This window comes from Nyctibius grandis, chromosome 6, assembly GCF_013368605.1.
Source record: "Nyctibius grandis isolate bNycGra1 chromosome 6, bNycGra1.pri, whole genome shotgun sequence".
Lineage (NCBI taxonomy): Eukaryota > Metazoa > Chordata > Aves > Nyctibiiformes > Nyctibiidae > Nyctibius > Nyctibius grandis.
In genome coordinates this window covers 71152066-71166358 of record NC_090663.1, presented here as the reverse complement: position 1 = coordinate 71166358, position 14293 = coordinate 71152066, and the positions used below count along the sequence as shown (strand labels likewise).

The window sequence follows — 14293 nt, the reverse complement described above, 5'->3', positions numbered from 1 at the left end:
TTCATTCCTTCCATCTCAGAAATTCAAAATCCAATACTTCCCAGTACACTCAAAGCATTCTAACACAGAGTTCTCAGCTACTCTTTTCCTCAAACCCTTGTTATCCCTGAGCCTTCAAGCCCATGACAAAATTCCAATCACCTCTCTACCATCCCACCCTAATCTTTCCACAACCTAATCCTCCAGCCTAAAGCTTTCTGATCTAAATTCCCCTGTTCTTTCCTTCCCTTGCCAAAGCTCACCCACCCCTGCAACTTGGAGCCTATGTACTTACAAATTGTATCCTCCTGCCCTATTGAGGGCATCTCCCTTCCCCGTACCCTTCACCTGCCTTGTGCTTGCTGGTATGCCCTTCTGTACTCCAGTTAGCTGCTGTCATCAGCTAAAATCACCACCGCATTTGCTTTTCTCTGAAAAGCTTAATCTTGGCTCGTGCCTTGGAAAGGTGTTAAGAATAGAGGTGGCAGCTGCACATATCCAAATGTATCTTCCAGGACTCAAGAGGGCAGAAAATGAGGGCATGTCTGAGGAAGAAAAGAATACTTGCCGTAGTCAGGACAGTAAAATGACACAGCACCTTACAATTTATACTCTGCTTCAGTGACTTCTTATTCTGACATTTTTTAAAGCAGATGAACAACCTTTCTTGACTTTTTTTCTTCGCGACTAAAGAAGGCTATTTTATCAGTGGATGCCATGATATATCCATGTAGTACTGTAATTCCAAATGGGAAGGTGCTATTATTTTGGGGAAGTAAAATAAGCAGTTTAGAAACTGTCACATCACCGATGCCAGAAATCTCTCCAGCATACATTTCAGATGATTACAAGATCAAAAATAATATTTGTTCTTTCCATAATTTTTAGATAGCACTGTCTTTGCTAAATTGTTGGAAATGCTAAGTCACTCATTTACTGCAGTTATTGCTAGACAAGAGTTAAGTCTGCTACTGACATTTTTATTTATGGACTGGTTTGTGCTCTGTATTGTATGCCTGTCAGTTTTCTCTAAACAATTTTTGAACTTTTTGACCAGAGTTGACAGAGAGGTTGAGGTCTCAAAGCTAATAAATTTCTACAAGTTCCTTGAAAACTGGCACACAAGTAGAGAATCACAGAATCACAGAATGTTAGGGATTGGAAGGGACCTCGAAAGATCATCTAGTCCAATCCCCCTGCCGGAGCAGGATTACCTGGATCATATCACACAGGAACGCGTCCAGGCGGGTTTTGAATGTCTCCAGAGAAGGAGACTCCACAACCTCTCTGGGCAGCCTGTTCCAGTGTTCGGTCACCCTCACCGTAAAGAAGTTTTTCCTCATATTTATGTGGAACCTCCTGTGTTCCAGCTTGCACCCATTGCCCCTTGTCCTGTCAAGGGATGTCACTGAGAAGAGCCTGGCTCCATCCTCATGACACTTCCCCTTTACATATTTATAAACATTAATGAGGTCACCCCTCAGTCTCCTCTTCTCCAAGCTAAAGAGACCCAGCTCCCTCAGCCTCTCCTCATAAGGGAGATGTTCCACTCCCTTAATCATCTTCGTGGCTCTGCGCTGGACTCTCTCTAGCAGTTCCCTGTCCTTCTTGAACTGAGGGGCCCAGAACTGGACACAATATTCCAGATGCGGCCTCACCAGGGCAGAGTAGAGGGGGAGGAGAACTTCTCTCGACCTGCTAACCACACCCCTTCTAATACACCCCAGGATGCCATTGGCCTTCTTGGCCACAAGGGCACACTGCTGGCTCATGGTCATCCTGCTGTCCACTAGGACCCCCAGGTCCCTTTCCCCTACGCTGCTCTCCAACAGCTCTGTCCCCAACTTGTACTGGTACATGGGGTTGTTCTTGCCCAGATGCAGGACTCTACACTTGCCCTTGTTCTATTTCATTAAATTTCTCCCACTCAACTCTCCAGCCTGTCTCGGTCCCTCTGAATGGCTGCGCAGCCTTCCGGTGTGTCAGCCACTCCTCCCAGTTTTGTGTCATCAGCGAACTTGCTGACAGCGCACTCTATTCCCTCATCCAAGTCATTAATGAATATATTGAATAGAACTGGTCCCAGTACCGACCCTTGAGGGACTCCGCTAGACACAGGCCTCCAACTGGACTCTGTCCCATTGACCACCACTCTCTGGCTTCTTTCCTTCAGCCAGTTCACAATCTACCTCACTACCCGATCATCCAGACCACACTTCCTCAGTTTAGCTGTGAGGATGCTGTGGGAGACCGTGTCAAACGCTTTACTTAAATCAAGATAGACCACATCCACAGCTTTACCATCATCTGTCCACCGGGTTATGTCCTCATAAAAGGCTATCAAGTTGTTTAAGCATGACTTCCCCTTGGTGAAGCCATGCTGAGTGCCCCTAATGATCCCCCTATCCTTGATGTGCCTAGAGACAGCACCAAGGACAAGTTGTTCCATCACCTTTCCGGGGATGGAGGTGAGGCTGACCGGTCTATAGTTACCCGGTCCCCTCTCAGTTCCTCAGCTGGGGGAAAGGCTGCAGCCTGGTAACAAGAATCCTCCAGCATTGGAGGGACATAGAAGATAAAGAGAGGAAGAGGAAAAGGGAGAAATGCATGGCCTGCATTTGAAACTTCTAAGAGTTCTCACCTTTTACCAAGATTACAGTTATGAGACACACAAACATAGGAAAGCAGGTTTCAATAATTCCACTTTTTACAGAGAAACTTGCTATCTAAGGGATAAAGTATTGGGAAAATAGGTTGGTTTTGGCATGTACAGACTTCTTAGCCACGCACTTCAGTTTCACATAATCACAGAATCACAGAATGTTAGGGATTGGAAGGGACCTCGAAAGATCATCTAGTCCAATCCCAGTTTCTTATCAGAAAGGTGGTGCAGGGGCTGAGATAGCTGTAGACAGTCCTAACTGGCACTGAGTTGTAGTCTCAGGCAAATATAGAATATGCCACACAAAGCCAGTATTTTTAACATTGAATAGTGTAAATATAACAAATACATTTTCATTTCCTGAAGAGTATTTTCACAGTACTTCATTGCATGGAAGCTGACAACTTCAGATAGCACTGCTGTTACAGCTGAGGCGGCTGAAGGAGACAGCTGTTTTGTATCTATTAGGATGACTTGTGTGCCTGGAAGCTTTTTTTCTTCTGTTATGTCAGTTGATCTACAGAAAGATATGGTCTGTCCTCACAAACCTTGCCTACTTTAATTAGAAATCATTAGTGTAGTCCACATACATAGCAGAATTCCATGCCATCCTGTACCTAAGCAGAACAGTTGCAGCCAGCTCTCTGCTATCCACCCCTTGATGCGCTCTGCTGTGTCCTAGGTGGCTTGATAGCTGGCAGAGCCCCTGGAACAGGCAGAAAAAACAAGCAATACAAGTCTAAGATGTCAACTTTAGGATTTTATTTAGTATATAAAATTGAACGAAGATGTTTGAATTTAAGGAAGAAACTGAAGGTTGGAAACTAATGCCTGTCTCTTTCAGGTATAGAGCAGTTGCCTCCTGGAGCCGTGTTCAGGGAATTGGAATCCCTATGATCACTGCTATTGAAATTTTCTCCATTTGGCTTCTGTCCTTCATACTGGCTATTCCAGAAGCAATTGGTTTTGCTGTGGTACCTTTCAGATACAAGGATGAAGGTTATGTTACCTGCATGCTCAATCCTACAAATAAGTTTATGTTGGTAAGTAACACCCTTTCCTCTCTTTTTGGAATCCACAGTATATAGGTTAGACAATTAAGATAGTGGATTATAATATGCTTTATTCACCCATTAAAGTGCAAAATGTATCCTAATGTATACTGGTGCAAAGAGGATCCTTCATTTACAGTGACCTGCCTCTACTTTCAGCCAGAGATACTAAACAGGACTTTACATTTACATTTCTTCACTACTGAGGGTTCTTAATACAGAAATTTGCAATTCGAGCCTGCTTAAAGTACAATCAAGAGATGTATCAGGGTAGCCAGAGCCTTGGAAGGTATTGTGTTTCTAGGTATAGCGCCTTGGAGCTTGTAACTGTCAAAAACCATGTTTTACCATGATTAGTCATCATTTTGCATGCAGCGGCCAGCTCCTTTGGCAGATAAAGGAAAGGGTGGGGCCATGCTCCCATGAAGGGAGAATAATCCCTTCATTTAAAAGAAATCATGATTACAAATCTGACAGACTCACATCTCCAACCGAGGTAGCTTGGGCACTGTTGGCTTTCATCTAGATACAGCAACTCAAGAGCAAGAAAAGTGCCTGAGACACACCAGGCTTCTTGGGCATGTTTCATTATCCTCTGTGCTACTGCAGCTTAACAGTTGCCAATACCTACATCAGCTTGTTCAAAGCAAGTCAGGTGAGTAGTCACTACAGAATTAATAGATCTTTATTGCATAGGGGGATAGTGATTTTCTACTTGGCCTTACACTGAGAAAATGTGAAAGTGATATCTTAATTTTTTCTTTGTGAACCCAAAGAAGGGCCAGCCACCACTCACCCTGTAATAGCAAAAGAGTAATATTCTGTTTTGTCTCAGAGAAGACAGATAGTAGAAGGTCTCAAGTCCTGAAGGAAACTCCATGTTTTTTTCTGGACTAGAGTTTTTCATGATAGAGTGGCAGTTTCTCTTTTTTGAATGTCTGGCACTTCTCCTTTTATTGGATCAGAACATGGCTTGGGCTGGAATTGGGAAGGATAGGGCAAAATGGAGCTAGAAAATTTAGAAAATAAAAAGTGTGGATTATTAGTATTTTTCAGAGGAACATCCCCAGCTTTGGTTGCAGCTGGGGATGTTGCAACAGACTGCAGGGATGGCAGAAAGAGCAAGAGACAGTTGCAAGAGAAGACAAAAAGAATTCCCTAATGGAAATAAGTAATGCAGGTGAAGATGGAGTGGAATTGCCCAGGTCTTATTATATCTTTGTTTCTAAACTCTATAGACTATATGACTGCAGATACTGTAGTTATAAGAATATGATTTATGAAATGCACACGGCAGCAAATTTCCCTTTTGTAAGGGCTGTTTTTCCCCACAAATGTGCCTGCACAATCTTCACTTCTTCTCTCCCTAAGAAAAAGAATAGTTTTCTCTTCCCTCTTCTCAAAAACACTACAGTTCAGGTCTTCCATAGGCATGCTAACTTTAATGATTATTGTTCTGTTCTTATTGTGGTAAGTGGAATATCTTGTTTTGTTTATTAGCAGGAATTAGTATCCTTTGCTTGCTCAGCATGATTCAGAAGCTCCAAATCTCCCCACGCCAGTTTGATTTTCAAGGAAACAAACGAGCATTTACGTCCAAGCTGAGAGTAAATGTTGGACGTGTCAGTCAGAATGGAGAGTGTTGTGTTTCAATGTGTTGCAAGCAAGTACAAACATGAGATTAAAATGGAAATACCATTTTAACCTTAACTATAGTATTTATTACCACAAACACCACAATAAACAATTACTAAACTTTGGGAAGGATTTATGATTAACTTTTTTTTTTTAATAGGAGCTTTTTTCATGTTTAAAGCTATCCTTGAAAGACTTAAAAGATTCATGCTAGACCATGACTCCCAAGAGGCTGAGAGCACTAGGAAACTTGTTTAAAATGCACATTTCCTGTAGAAAACCAGTTCCATGTGGGCTTTCAAGACAAAACAAAAGAATGTCTACTTCTCTTAAATCAACCCAATTTTCTGCTTTGATGTAAGCTTTGTGAAACTCAGATTCCATAATTAATCATTTACAGACATTTTCACGTAGGCTTTAGAACTTCACAAAGCCAGGTCCTCATACAGATTTTATGCGTTGGTGAGGGCTGTGACATAGAACTCTACATGTGTGTTTTCTTGACTGTCAGGCAATGCTCACGAAAGCTGGTAAACTGATATGACAGAAAGTTTTCCTTGTAAACATAGCATGGATTCACACAGTACACATTTTGTTGTGCTGCCCAACCAGTATGACTCTAGTTGGACCTGGAGGAATTTGCCACGGAAAAGATAATTGTCTCCATGTATTTGTAATCCTTTTCTCTGCAGAAGGAGTGGTAATTAGATTTCCCCTCAGTACAAACTCTTCAAATATGAGTCATATTGTTTTCTGGTTTTCTGCTGGCAGAAGCTCTGTTCCCAGTGGGGGAAATTCTGCCCCCAAGGAGAGTGCAACTATGCAGCAGACTGTAGCCCCTCCTCACGCAGGGATGAGGCTAATGAGGAGGAGGAAACAAGCTAATCCACACAATTCAAAATGTCCTGTGAGGTGCGGTTGTGGCCTAGATACCAGCAGCATACTCAAAATTAGCAAGCTCTGTAAGCAGCTGACTGTGTTGGGACAGAGGGAGAAAAATCAAAAGCATTCCCTTTTTCTTAGTAAATCAACTTTCTAGTGTAACTAAAGCAGATTTAAAAAAGAACATTATTAAATACTGGTCTATTAATTGCATCCATTTTTTTAATATTTCAAAGTTTAGTACCATTCAGTTTTAAATGTACACAAGATGTCAAAAGTTTGACTTTTTCAAAGAGGATTCATATAATCCTCAGTTATTAGCATTTTGACTTTTGGTGTGGGAACTGTGATGTTACAAGAGCACATCCGCTAGGAATAAACAAGCTAGGGGAAAGATTATGAGAAAGAAGGTTCCCTTTTACACACATCCATCTCAGTGACTAATAACATTGAGACAGGAAGTATATAAACTGTCATATTTCAGTGCACACTTTTGGCTGAGCATAAAAGTTAAAAACCAAGATACAATATTTTCTCAAGTCTGAAAATATAAACGTCTACAGAAAACAGTAATTTTAAATGTTTTGTCAAATGTAGTATTTCCCATAATACATAAATTTGTTAACTTAAACCACAGCTCAAATCACAGCTAACGCTTAAAATTACACAGCAAAGTACTGCTACTCTATCAAGCCCCTCAGTGTTCTGTCACAAAAGGCAAAAGGTATGAATGGCAGGCAAAGGGATAAAAGTAACCATACCACCAGAAGCCACCCGTCCTAAGCTTTGCATATATCAGACAAACACTTATGAAGTGGCTCCTATCTGCCCAGTACATAAGCAAACCAACTGCCAATCTTGTCACTGATAACAAAAGGTGATTAAACCTACAAGACATTTTGAATTGTCCTTTTTTGGAATCAGGACATAAGCCGTAGAAGTAAATGGCATTTCCTGAGACAGGCTTTTAGTAAGTTCTGTTATCTCACACTGACATTGTCTACATTTTGGCACGTCTTTTTTGTGAAACTGGATTCCAGTTTTCATGAATGAGTGTAAATGTTCAGAAAACACAAACAAAAAAAATTCATTCCAACCCAAGACAGATTGCAACAAAGGTACAGGCAGGCTATCCATAAGGTAAAATAAATGTTTACACTGCCACAATTCCCATTTTGACCTTGGTCCAAAACAGATCAACAGTAAGAAAGTTTACATAATTTGTGCTGTTTACCAACAGACAGATACCAGCGTACCAACTGTCACACTTTCCAAGACCTTTCTGTGGTACTTTCCATTCAATCATAAGAAAATATCTTCTCTTTTCTTTACCTTACCTACAGTTTTACAAAGATGCAAAGGATTGGTGGCTGTTTGGTTTCTATTTCTGCATGCCACTGGCGTGTACTGCCATCTTTTATACGCTAATGACTTGTGAAATGTTAAACAGAAGAAACAGCAACTTGAGAATTGCTCTCAGTGAACACCTTAAGCAGGTAAATACTAGGAACACCAATGTCTGAAAACACTGTTCTTCTCTCTTTGGGTTAGCTTAGAAATGTTTCAAAGTGTACTTGAATACAGTAAATTGCAGAAATAGAAAGTGAGGATATAGGTTATTTATGACGTTAAGGTATTCATTTAAACCCAGAACACAGGACTAAATCATAGTATAAGGAGGTATTGAAGACAGCACGCTCAGGAAACAAGCCAGTTTCTTTCTTTTCTTAAGTGTGTATGACAGTTGTGCTCTTTGCTCTTTAACCTCAAATCACTCCTGGCTAAATGCTTTGAAATTTAACTACAAAGATTTGCCAAAAAAATGTTTCATTTTATTCATAAAGACATTTCTCCCTAGGTCCTCCCTACTTTTGGCACACTTTGATATGCAACTTTAGTTTCATATAAAAAGCAATTGTAGAATAACCTGGTTTAGAATAGAGTGGATTTATTTTTTCAGGGTTATGGCACTGTTGCAGTACCGCTACTGTAGCTGCTTTGAAAAGAGCAACAGGAGAATAGTACAAACAAATGATCATAGAGTAAAGTCACTCACAGAACCATCAGATCTCACTTTGCTGTTTTTGCAGCACTGTCTGATGTTTAATTCCAAGCTGAAATTTTAAAAACAATCTGTAGCTTTTCCCCTGAAAACTTCAGCCCCTCAAATTGCGCTCTTTCTTTCCAACTCCACATTCACAGATGTGAATCCCTAAAGCAGTCCCCTCTGCGTGGGAGTGAGTTCTCTCAGAGGTTCCTCCTCTGCTGGTTCATTCCAGATCAGGGTGGACTGGAAAATCCTCCCCTTGTGCAGATCCTCCACATTTTCCCCTCAGCACGCCCCAGGGCCTGCAACGCAGCCTGTCCTAGGGCTGCACCCAAGCTGCTCCACCCGTTAGAACTAGAATGGTATGTACAGGGTGGGGGAACCCAGCCTCCAGCTTTCCCATCCTGACGAGCAGCACCCAGCAAGCTACTCGGACTGGTTGCTGGAGGATGACTTCATGCCACGATATACAAACGCTTGTCTTTTTAACTATCATCATTTGGCCCCCTTTCTTCCTACCTTCCCTACAGCCTCATCCACATTAATGTCTAGTCACGATCCTTTTCGTGTTTTGGTAAAAACTGCTATTGTAAGAAAGAAGAAACAATAATAGTTATATTCAAAGCCTAACAAGACTTACTGCAATCACTCATTCAACTAAGTTTTTTTAATGACAGAACCTTGCAATGCTTGTTATTGTTACACTGCAGTGGCAGTTTCAGAAGTGGTATTCTTACCCCTTCATATGCTTCTCTTGATCAAATCCATGCCTACCAAACACCACGGGTATGCATTGTCAAAAATCCACTAAAACATTTGTAAATCTCTAGAGCCACATAAAGTAGCCATTAAATTTAAATTATTTCCTGACTAAGTATTATGAGATTAAGCTGTAATACAGGCATTTCTAAAATTTTGTTTGTAGAGGAACTATTTACTTAAGAACATCAAGATCACATAGCAAGGATCACACGGCAAAATTAATATACTGTGCAGTATCCCTTTATGTAACGTGATGCATACTAAATGTAAAATAATACATTAGATAGATAGAATTTGACATCCTGACAAGCTATGTGGTTGACTGGAACTTTCATTTCCAGTTGATTTAGGTGCCTTGGATTTACAGATTGCCCCACATCAAGGATTAGGTACAAGTGGTTTATCAAGCAGGTGTGATCCCAGTTTCCCTCATACATGAAAAAGTTTTCTTGCAGTTTGTGCATATTTCTGAAGAAAGAGGTTTATCTGAGGGATTGCCAGAAAACTAATCCAGTGTAGAGGAGTAAGAGGGGCTGGGAAAGCAATCAGGTCCAGGAAAGCCCAGCAGTGGATTTTCCTTGGCTAACATCTACAATGTCCTGGCAATGATGTGGTCTCCAGCTGCTCCAGTCTCAGTGACGAGCAGGTTCTGTTGAGGATGGCCAGAATCAAGAACATGACAAGCCCCATAAAAAACAGTTCAGGGATGTCAGGTAGTCTGGAAGCCACACTTTGGGAATCCTTGCATGCTTTATCCAGATTACTTACTTTGCTGCCAACATCACTACACTACAATCACCTACCAATATGAATTACACACTCAGTCATAGTTATCTTTACTTCTTTTTCTAGCGTCGAGAAGTTGCAAAGACAGTTTTCTGTTTAGTAGTGATTTTTGCTCTTTGCTGGTTCCCTCTCCATTTGAGCCGAATTTTGAAGAAAATGGTATACAATGAAAGAGACCCCGGCAGATGTGAACTGCTCAGGTACTTCATTTTCTATGTCAATCAGTTGTTTATACTGAATAAATATAATGCTGCACACTTGGAGCTGATGTGAGGAATGTCATTGTGCATGCACCTGTGGTGTTAGAAGAGCAAACACTTTATTTTATGACTTTTCAGCTGCATCCATTTTCAGGGGTTTCAGTTTTAATGGGGTAGCATAATTTCAATAAATGCAACCATTGCAATCAATTTCCTCTGGCTTTTGTGAACTTCTGTGAGACAGGTTATTCTAGACCTGGCATAGTACAAGACTAGATGAGGGAGTTAGGTAAGAGAGAATTACTTTCTGTGACAGAAGAGATTGTAACCACAAAAAGCACGGATGCTTCTACAGTATATGAACAGTTTAAATGTTTTGCTTTCTCTTTTGTTGCCTAGTTTCTTGCTACCATTGGATTATATCAGCATCAACCTGGCCACCATGAACTCTTGTATAAACCCAATAGCTCTGTATTTTGTGAGCAAGAAGTTTAAAAATTGTTTCCAGGTAAGATAAGATCTTGATAAGATTTTATGTCCAGTTAATGAACTGTATTAAACCACTTAATTATTATCTATATTTAGCAGTTGGGAGAAGAGGCATGCAAAGGCATGAAAGGTTATAAATGGTCTAGTTTACCAGCTAGCAGCTCACATAGCACACATACCAAACTGAAAGTGGAACTATCCACTTTATCTGAAACGCTAAATCAGTAAATAAGTTTGACATAGTCCTCATATGTAAACATGTAAACGGAGATAGACACGATCTTGTACGTACTATTTATCTGCACGTGACATGTACATGAAATAGAATTTGGTTGATAACATATTTCCCACTCTAGATGAAAACAAAGAACACATACATAGGACACCAAGCTGCCTGCAGCTGCCCAATCCCATTAATGATGAAAATTTTAAGGCTTCAATACCAAAGCAGGCACTTGAGTTGACTTTGGCAATTAAATACACATTATGGCTTTTACCTGCATTTTTCCACTTTCTACACATGAAAACATATTTTAAAGCTAAAATAATTTCCTTGTGATACTGCAAGTCCCCATTCACCTAATATAGGCAATACAGGAAGAAAGAAAATGAGAGCATATAGTGGTAAAGAAAGTAATGAAATGGAAAAGGAAGACTGAAATAGCTTTATCTGCAATGCTAAACAAAAGATGACAGGACTGTACCACTAAACTTGAAGTCTGCAAATAGGCAACTCAAGGTACTGAAAAAAATGTAATAAATTATTAGAATAGGGACTACTGTTTGTCTGTAGCCTGCTCAGACTTACAAACTAGTTTAAGGGAGTATTTTCACTTGATAAATAAGAAGCCACCTTTCATTTTTACACTCCCCTACTTCACTTGGGAACTGTGGAGAGGATAATATCCCTTTTGATACTGTGGAAGTTTTTCTTAAGTAAGAGGCACAGGCTGGGCCTGATTTGCTGCGTTTGTGAAGTTTAATCACAAGAACAGTTTGCATCCTAAGATAAAAAACTCCCTTCAGCTAGAATCATCTGTTCATTTCTGAATGAAAAATATGGCTGGCATCTGCACAGAGTTGATAGATTTCTGTTAACTTTTTTACCCCCCAGTCATGTCTTTGCTGTTGCTGCTCCCAATCCAAGAGTCTAGTGACTTCAGTGCCCATGAATGGAACAAGCATTCAGTGGAAAAATCAAGAACTAAACAATCACAATACAGATCGAAGCAGCCATAAAGACAGCATAAACTGAAAATTAAGGACTTTGATACCACTTCAGAATCAAACAGGAAAAAAAAGTCACAACAAAGCTATTTCAACAGGAAGCCCAGTGACTGTGCCATAATCAATTCAGACATGTGCACCCTTGTACCTAATTCCAGAGGTGACTGAGTAGACTGACTGACTATAACTGTGATGCTCTGTGAACTGAGATCCACTGGATGGTAATTCTGTCTCTGAAAATGATATTCATGTGATTACGACACCAAAAAACTGACTTGAACTACACAGGTGGTTTGCTCTTCTGAACCAAGCAGGAACTGTCCGGTGTCTGTGACTGGTACAATACCATCTTTTTACCTGATTATCACCTAGAATTAACCACTCCAGAATTTTTCAGAAGGTATCAAAACGGAATCTGTCTGTGACTATATTTTCTCTCTGCCCACTTGCCTTGTAACTCTCATTTGTGTGGTGGATATATTCTATGCACCAGTATGTTTTGCATGTTGTTATTGTTGTTGTTTTTCAGGTTTATGTTGGAAAATGTTTTGGTCCACACCAGTATTTTATTTACCTATGTTACAATGGTTCAGGACATTAGCTGGGCAGTTCACATCTGTAGCACTTCAGTACTCAAAAATAGGAAGAGACCATTTAAAGTAGCATCAACATTTGGCACTTAAGCACAGATTAATACCAAAAAAAGAGGTATTAATAATACAGTACTATACTGTGTTATTTATTCTAATGCTCTGTACAAAATAAATGTAATAAACATAATCTATATCAGCAAAGAGAATGAAAGATGCCCACAGAGGGGCACCTTAGAATGTGTTTTTCATTAACCTGCCATGTTAATTCTTAAACTATATGAACTCATTAATCTATTTAGATTATAGCTGCGTTAAATCTAAGTCAAAATGAGGGTCAGTGGAATACAGTGAATCATTATTAAAGCTGTCCAAAGAGTTCTGAGAATATGATTATCACAGCAACTATGCACAACACAACTTACACATTGTGAACATGAGGTTATAGTCACAGTGAATGCAGAACTGTGGAAGTCTGTAACAGATGCACAAGGATATTTTGTGCCTTATGCTTACAGAGTTCTTCGTCTTACTCTCACAATGTTCAAGGATTTTAATGGGGTTTGATAGTTTATTAGAACTGTTAACAATACAAATGCTATGAATATAATATATAGAAAATACTGCTTGCATACATGTAAACTGGTGATTTACTTATTATTTCCATCCATTACGGTTACATGGCAAGAGATTCCTTGTTTGGCTACAAAAATTTTTAATAGGTAGCCTTTCATTACATAGTGGAATTAAATAGTGTGGTGTCATATATAATATGCCTCATGTACAAATCCTCTAGGAAATTTATAGCAACTGTTGTGCCAGGCTAAGAAGCAGTAATTAAAATTCCACACATTTTTAAACATCCATTACATTTCCAGTGAAAGATATAATCCTGCATATTTTTATTTACGAGGTCAAAATGCTAGTGCCTACAGTGACTCCTGCTGCACAAGTTTCCCAAATGTTTACATTCACACAAATCTTCTAAAATATATTAAAAAAAGTTCTTTAAATTGGTTTATGTAGTTTTGTGTGCTTTTGATTCTGTGACATATATGCGTGTATAAGTACATACAAATCTATGTTCATATGTTATAAGCGTAAATACAGTCTTCTGACAGTGCTCTGTAGTAGTGCTTAAGAGCATGGTATTGAATGAGACTTGGCTGAATTTTATTCAAAACATTTAATCCTCAAACTGTATCAAAAATCATAGTAAATGAGTGACAACGCTTTCCTTTGAGAAGGTTGAATTACTGAGTCTCTTTACATCCTGACAGCTTCACTGCTCCTTTGACAGATGTATTGAGCAGATGATAAAGGTAAACAGAAAACAGTCATGAGGAATGGATTTAAGTTGTAAATTGCCCCTTCTTTATTTCAAGGCAGGAAAAAGCTTTGTGTGCATTCCCCTCTTCTGTTATTTATCTGATGGTTAGATGAACCAAAGAATTCATACTATACCAGCAAACCATTAATCCGATTGTTCACCGACAATCTTTTCTACCTGTCTACATAAGACAGTGTGCAGTAGAGACAATCCAGGACAAACTTCAGGACTCTTAACTTCTACAAAAAAAGCATCTACCTGCAAAAGTTTCAGACCCTGAAACGGACCATTTTTAGGCTTTACCAGCACTGATACCAACCACAAGTCATGAAAAGCTAACAGTTTTCCTTCCAGCATTAACACTTCAAATATTTATTGCTTTTAAACCAATAGCTGGCTCTATTATGTGGCAAAGATATATGCATGTGCACACACAAAGCGTACTTTAAGCCAGCTCAGCCTAGATGGAAAAAAACATGTTCCTACTCCCCAAAGAGCTGACTGACCTTAGTGGCAGCATTATAAAATACAAAACTTTTTAACTAAAGAAAAAAAGAGGGTAAAGATCTAACTGATGTGAGAGCTGGTTTTTAGGATGCTTTAGAATGATTTTTGGAAGCTTACTTAGGGATCAAGGCAAATGCAAAAACTA

At 39.6% G+C, this 14293-nt stretch overlaps 1 protein-coding gene across 1 annotated transcript in view; it reads left to right on the top strand.

The window, feature by feature from the left end:
- The window catches only part of EDNRA (endothelin receptor type A), a 35722-nt gene extending 21800 nt beyond the window's left edge, over positions 1-13922 (top strand). The window contains exons 4-8 of the mRNA XM_068402902.1: positions 3486-3684; positions 7554-7706; positions 9872-10005; positions 10405-10513; positions 11609-13922. Of these exons, the coding sequence (XP_068259003.1) occupies positions 3486-3684; positions 7554-7706; positions 9872-10005; positions 10405-10513; positions 11609-11749 (736 nt within the window). The 3' untranslated portion in view covers positions 11750-13922. The remainder of the gene's footprint in view (positions 1-3485; positions 3685-7553; positions 7707-9871; positions 10006-10404; positions 10514-11608) is intronic.
- Positions 13923-14293: the final 371 nt, after the last annotated feature.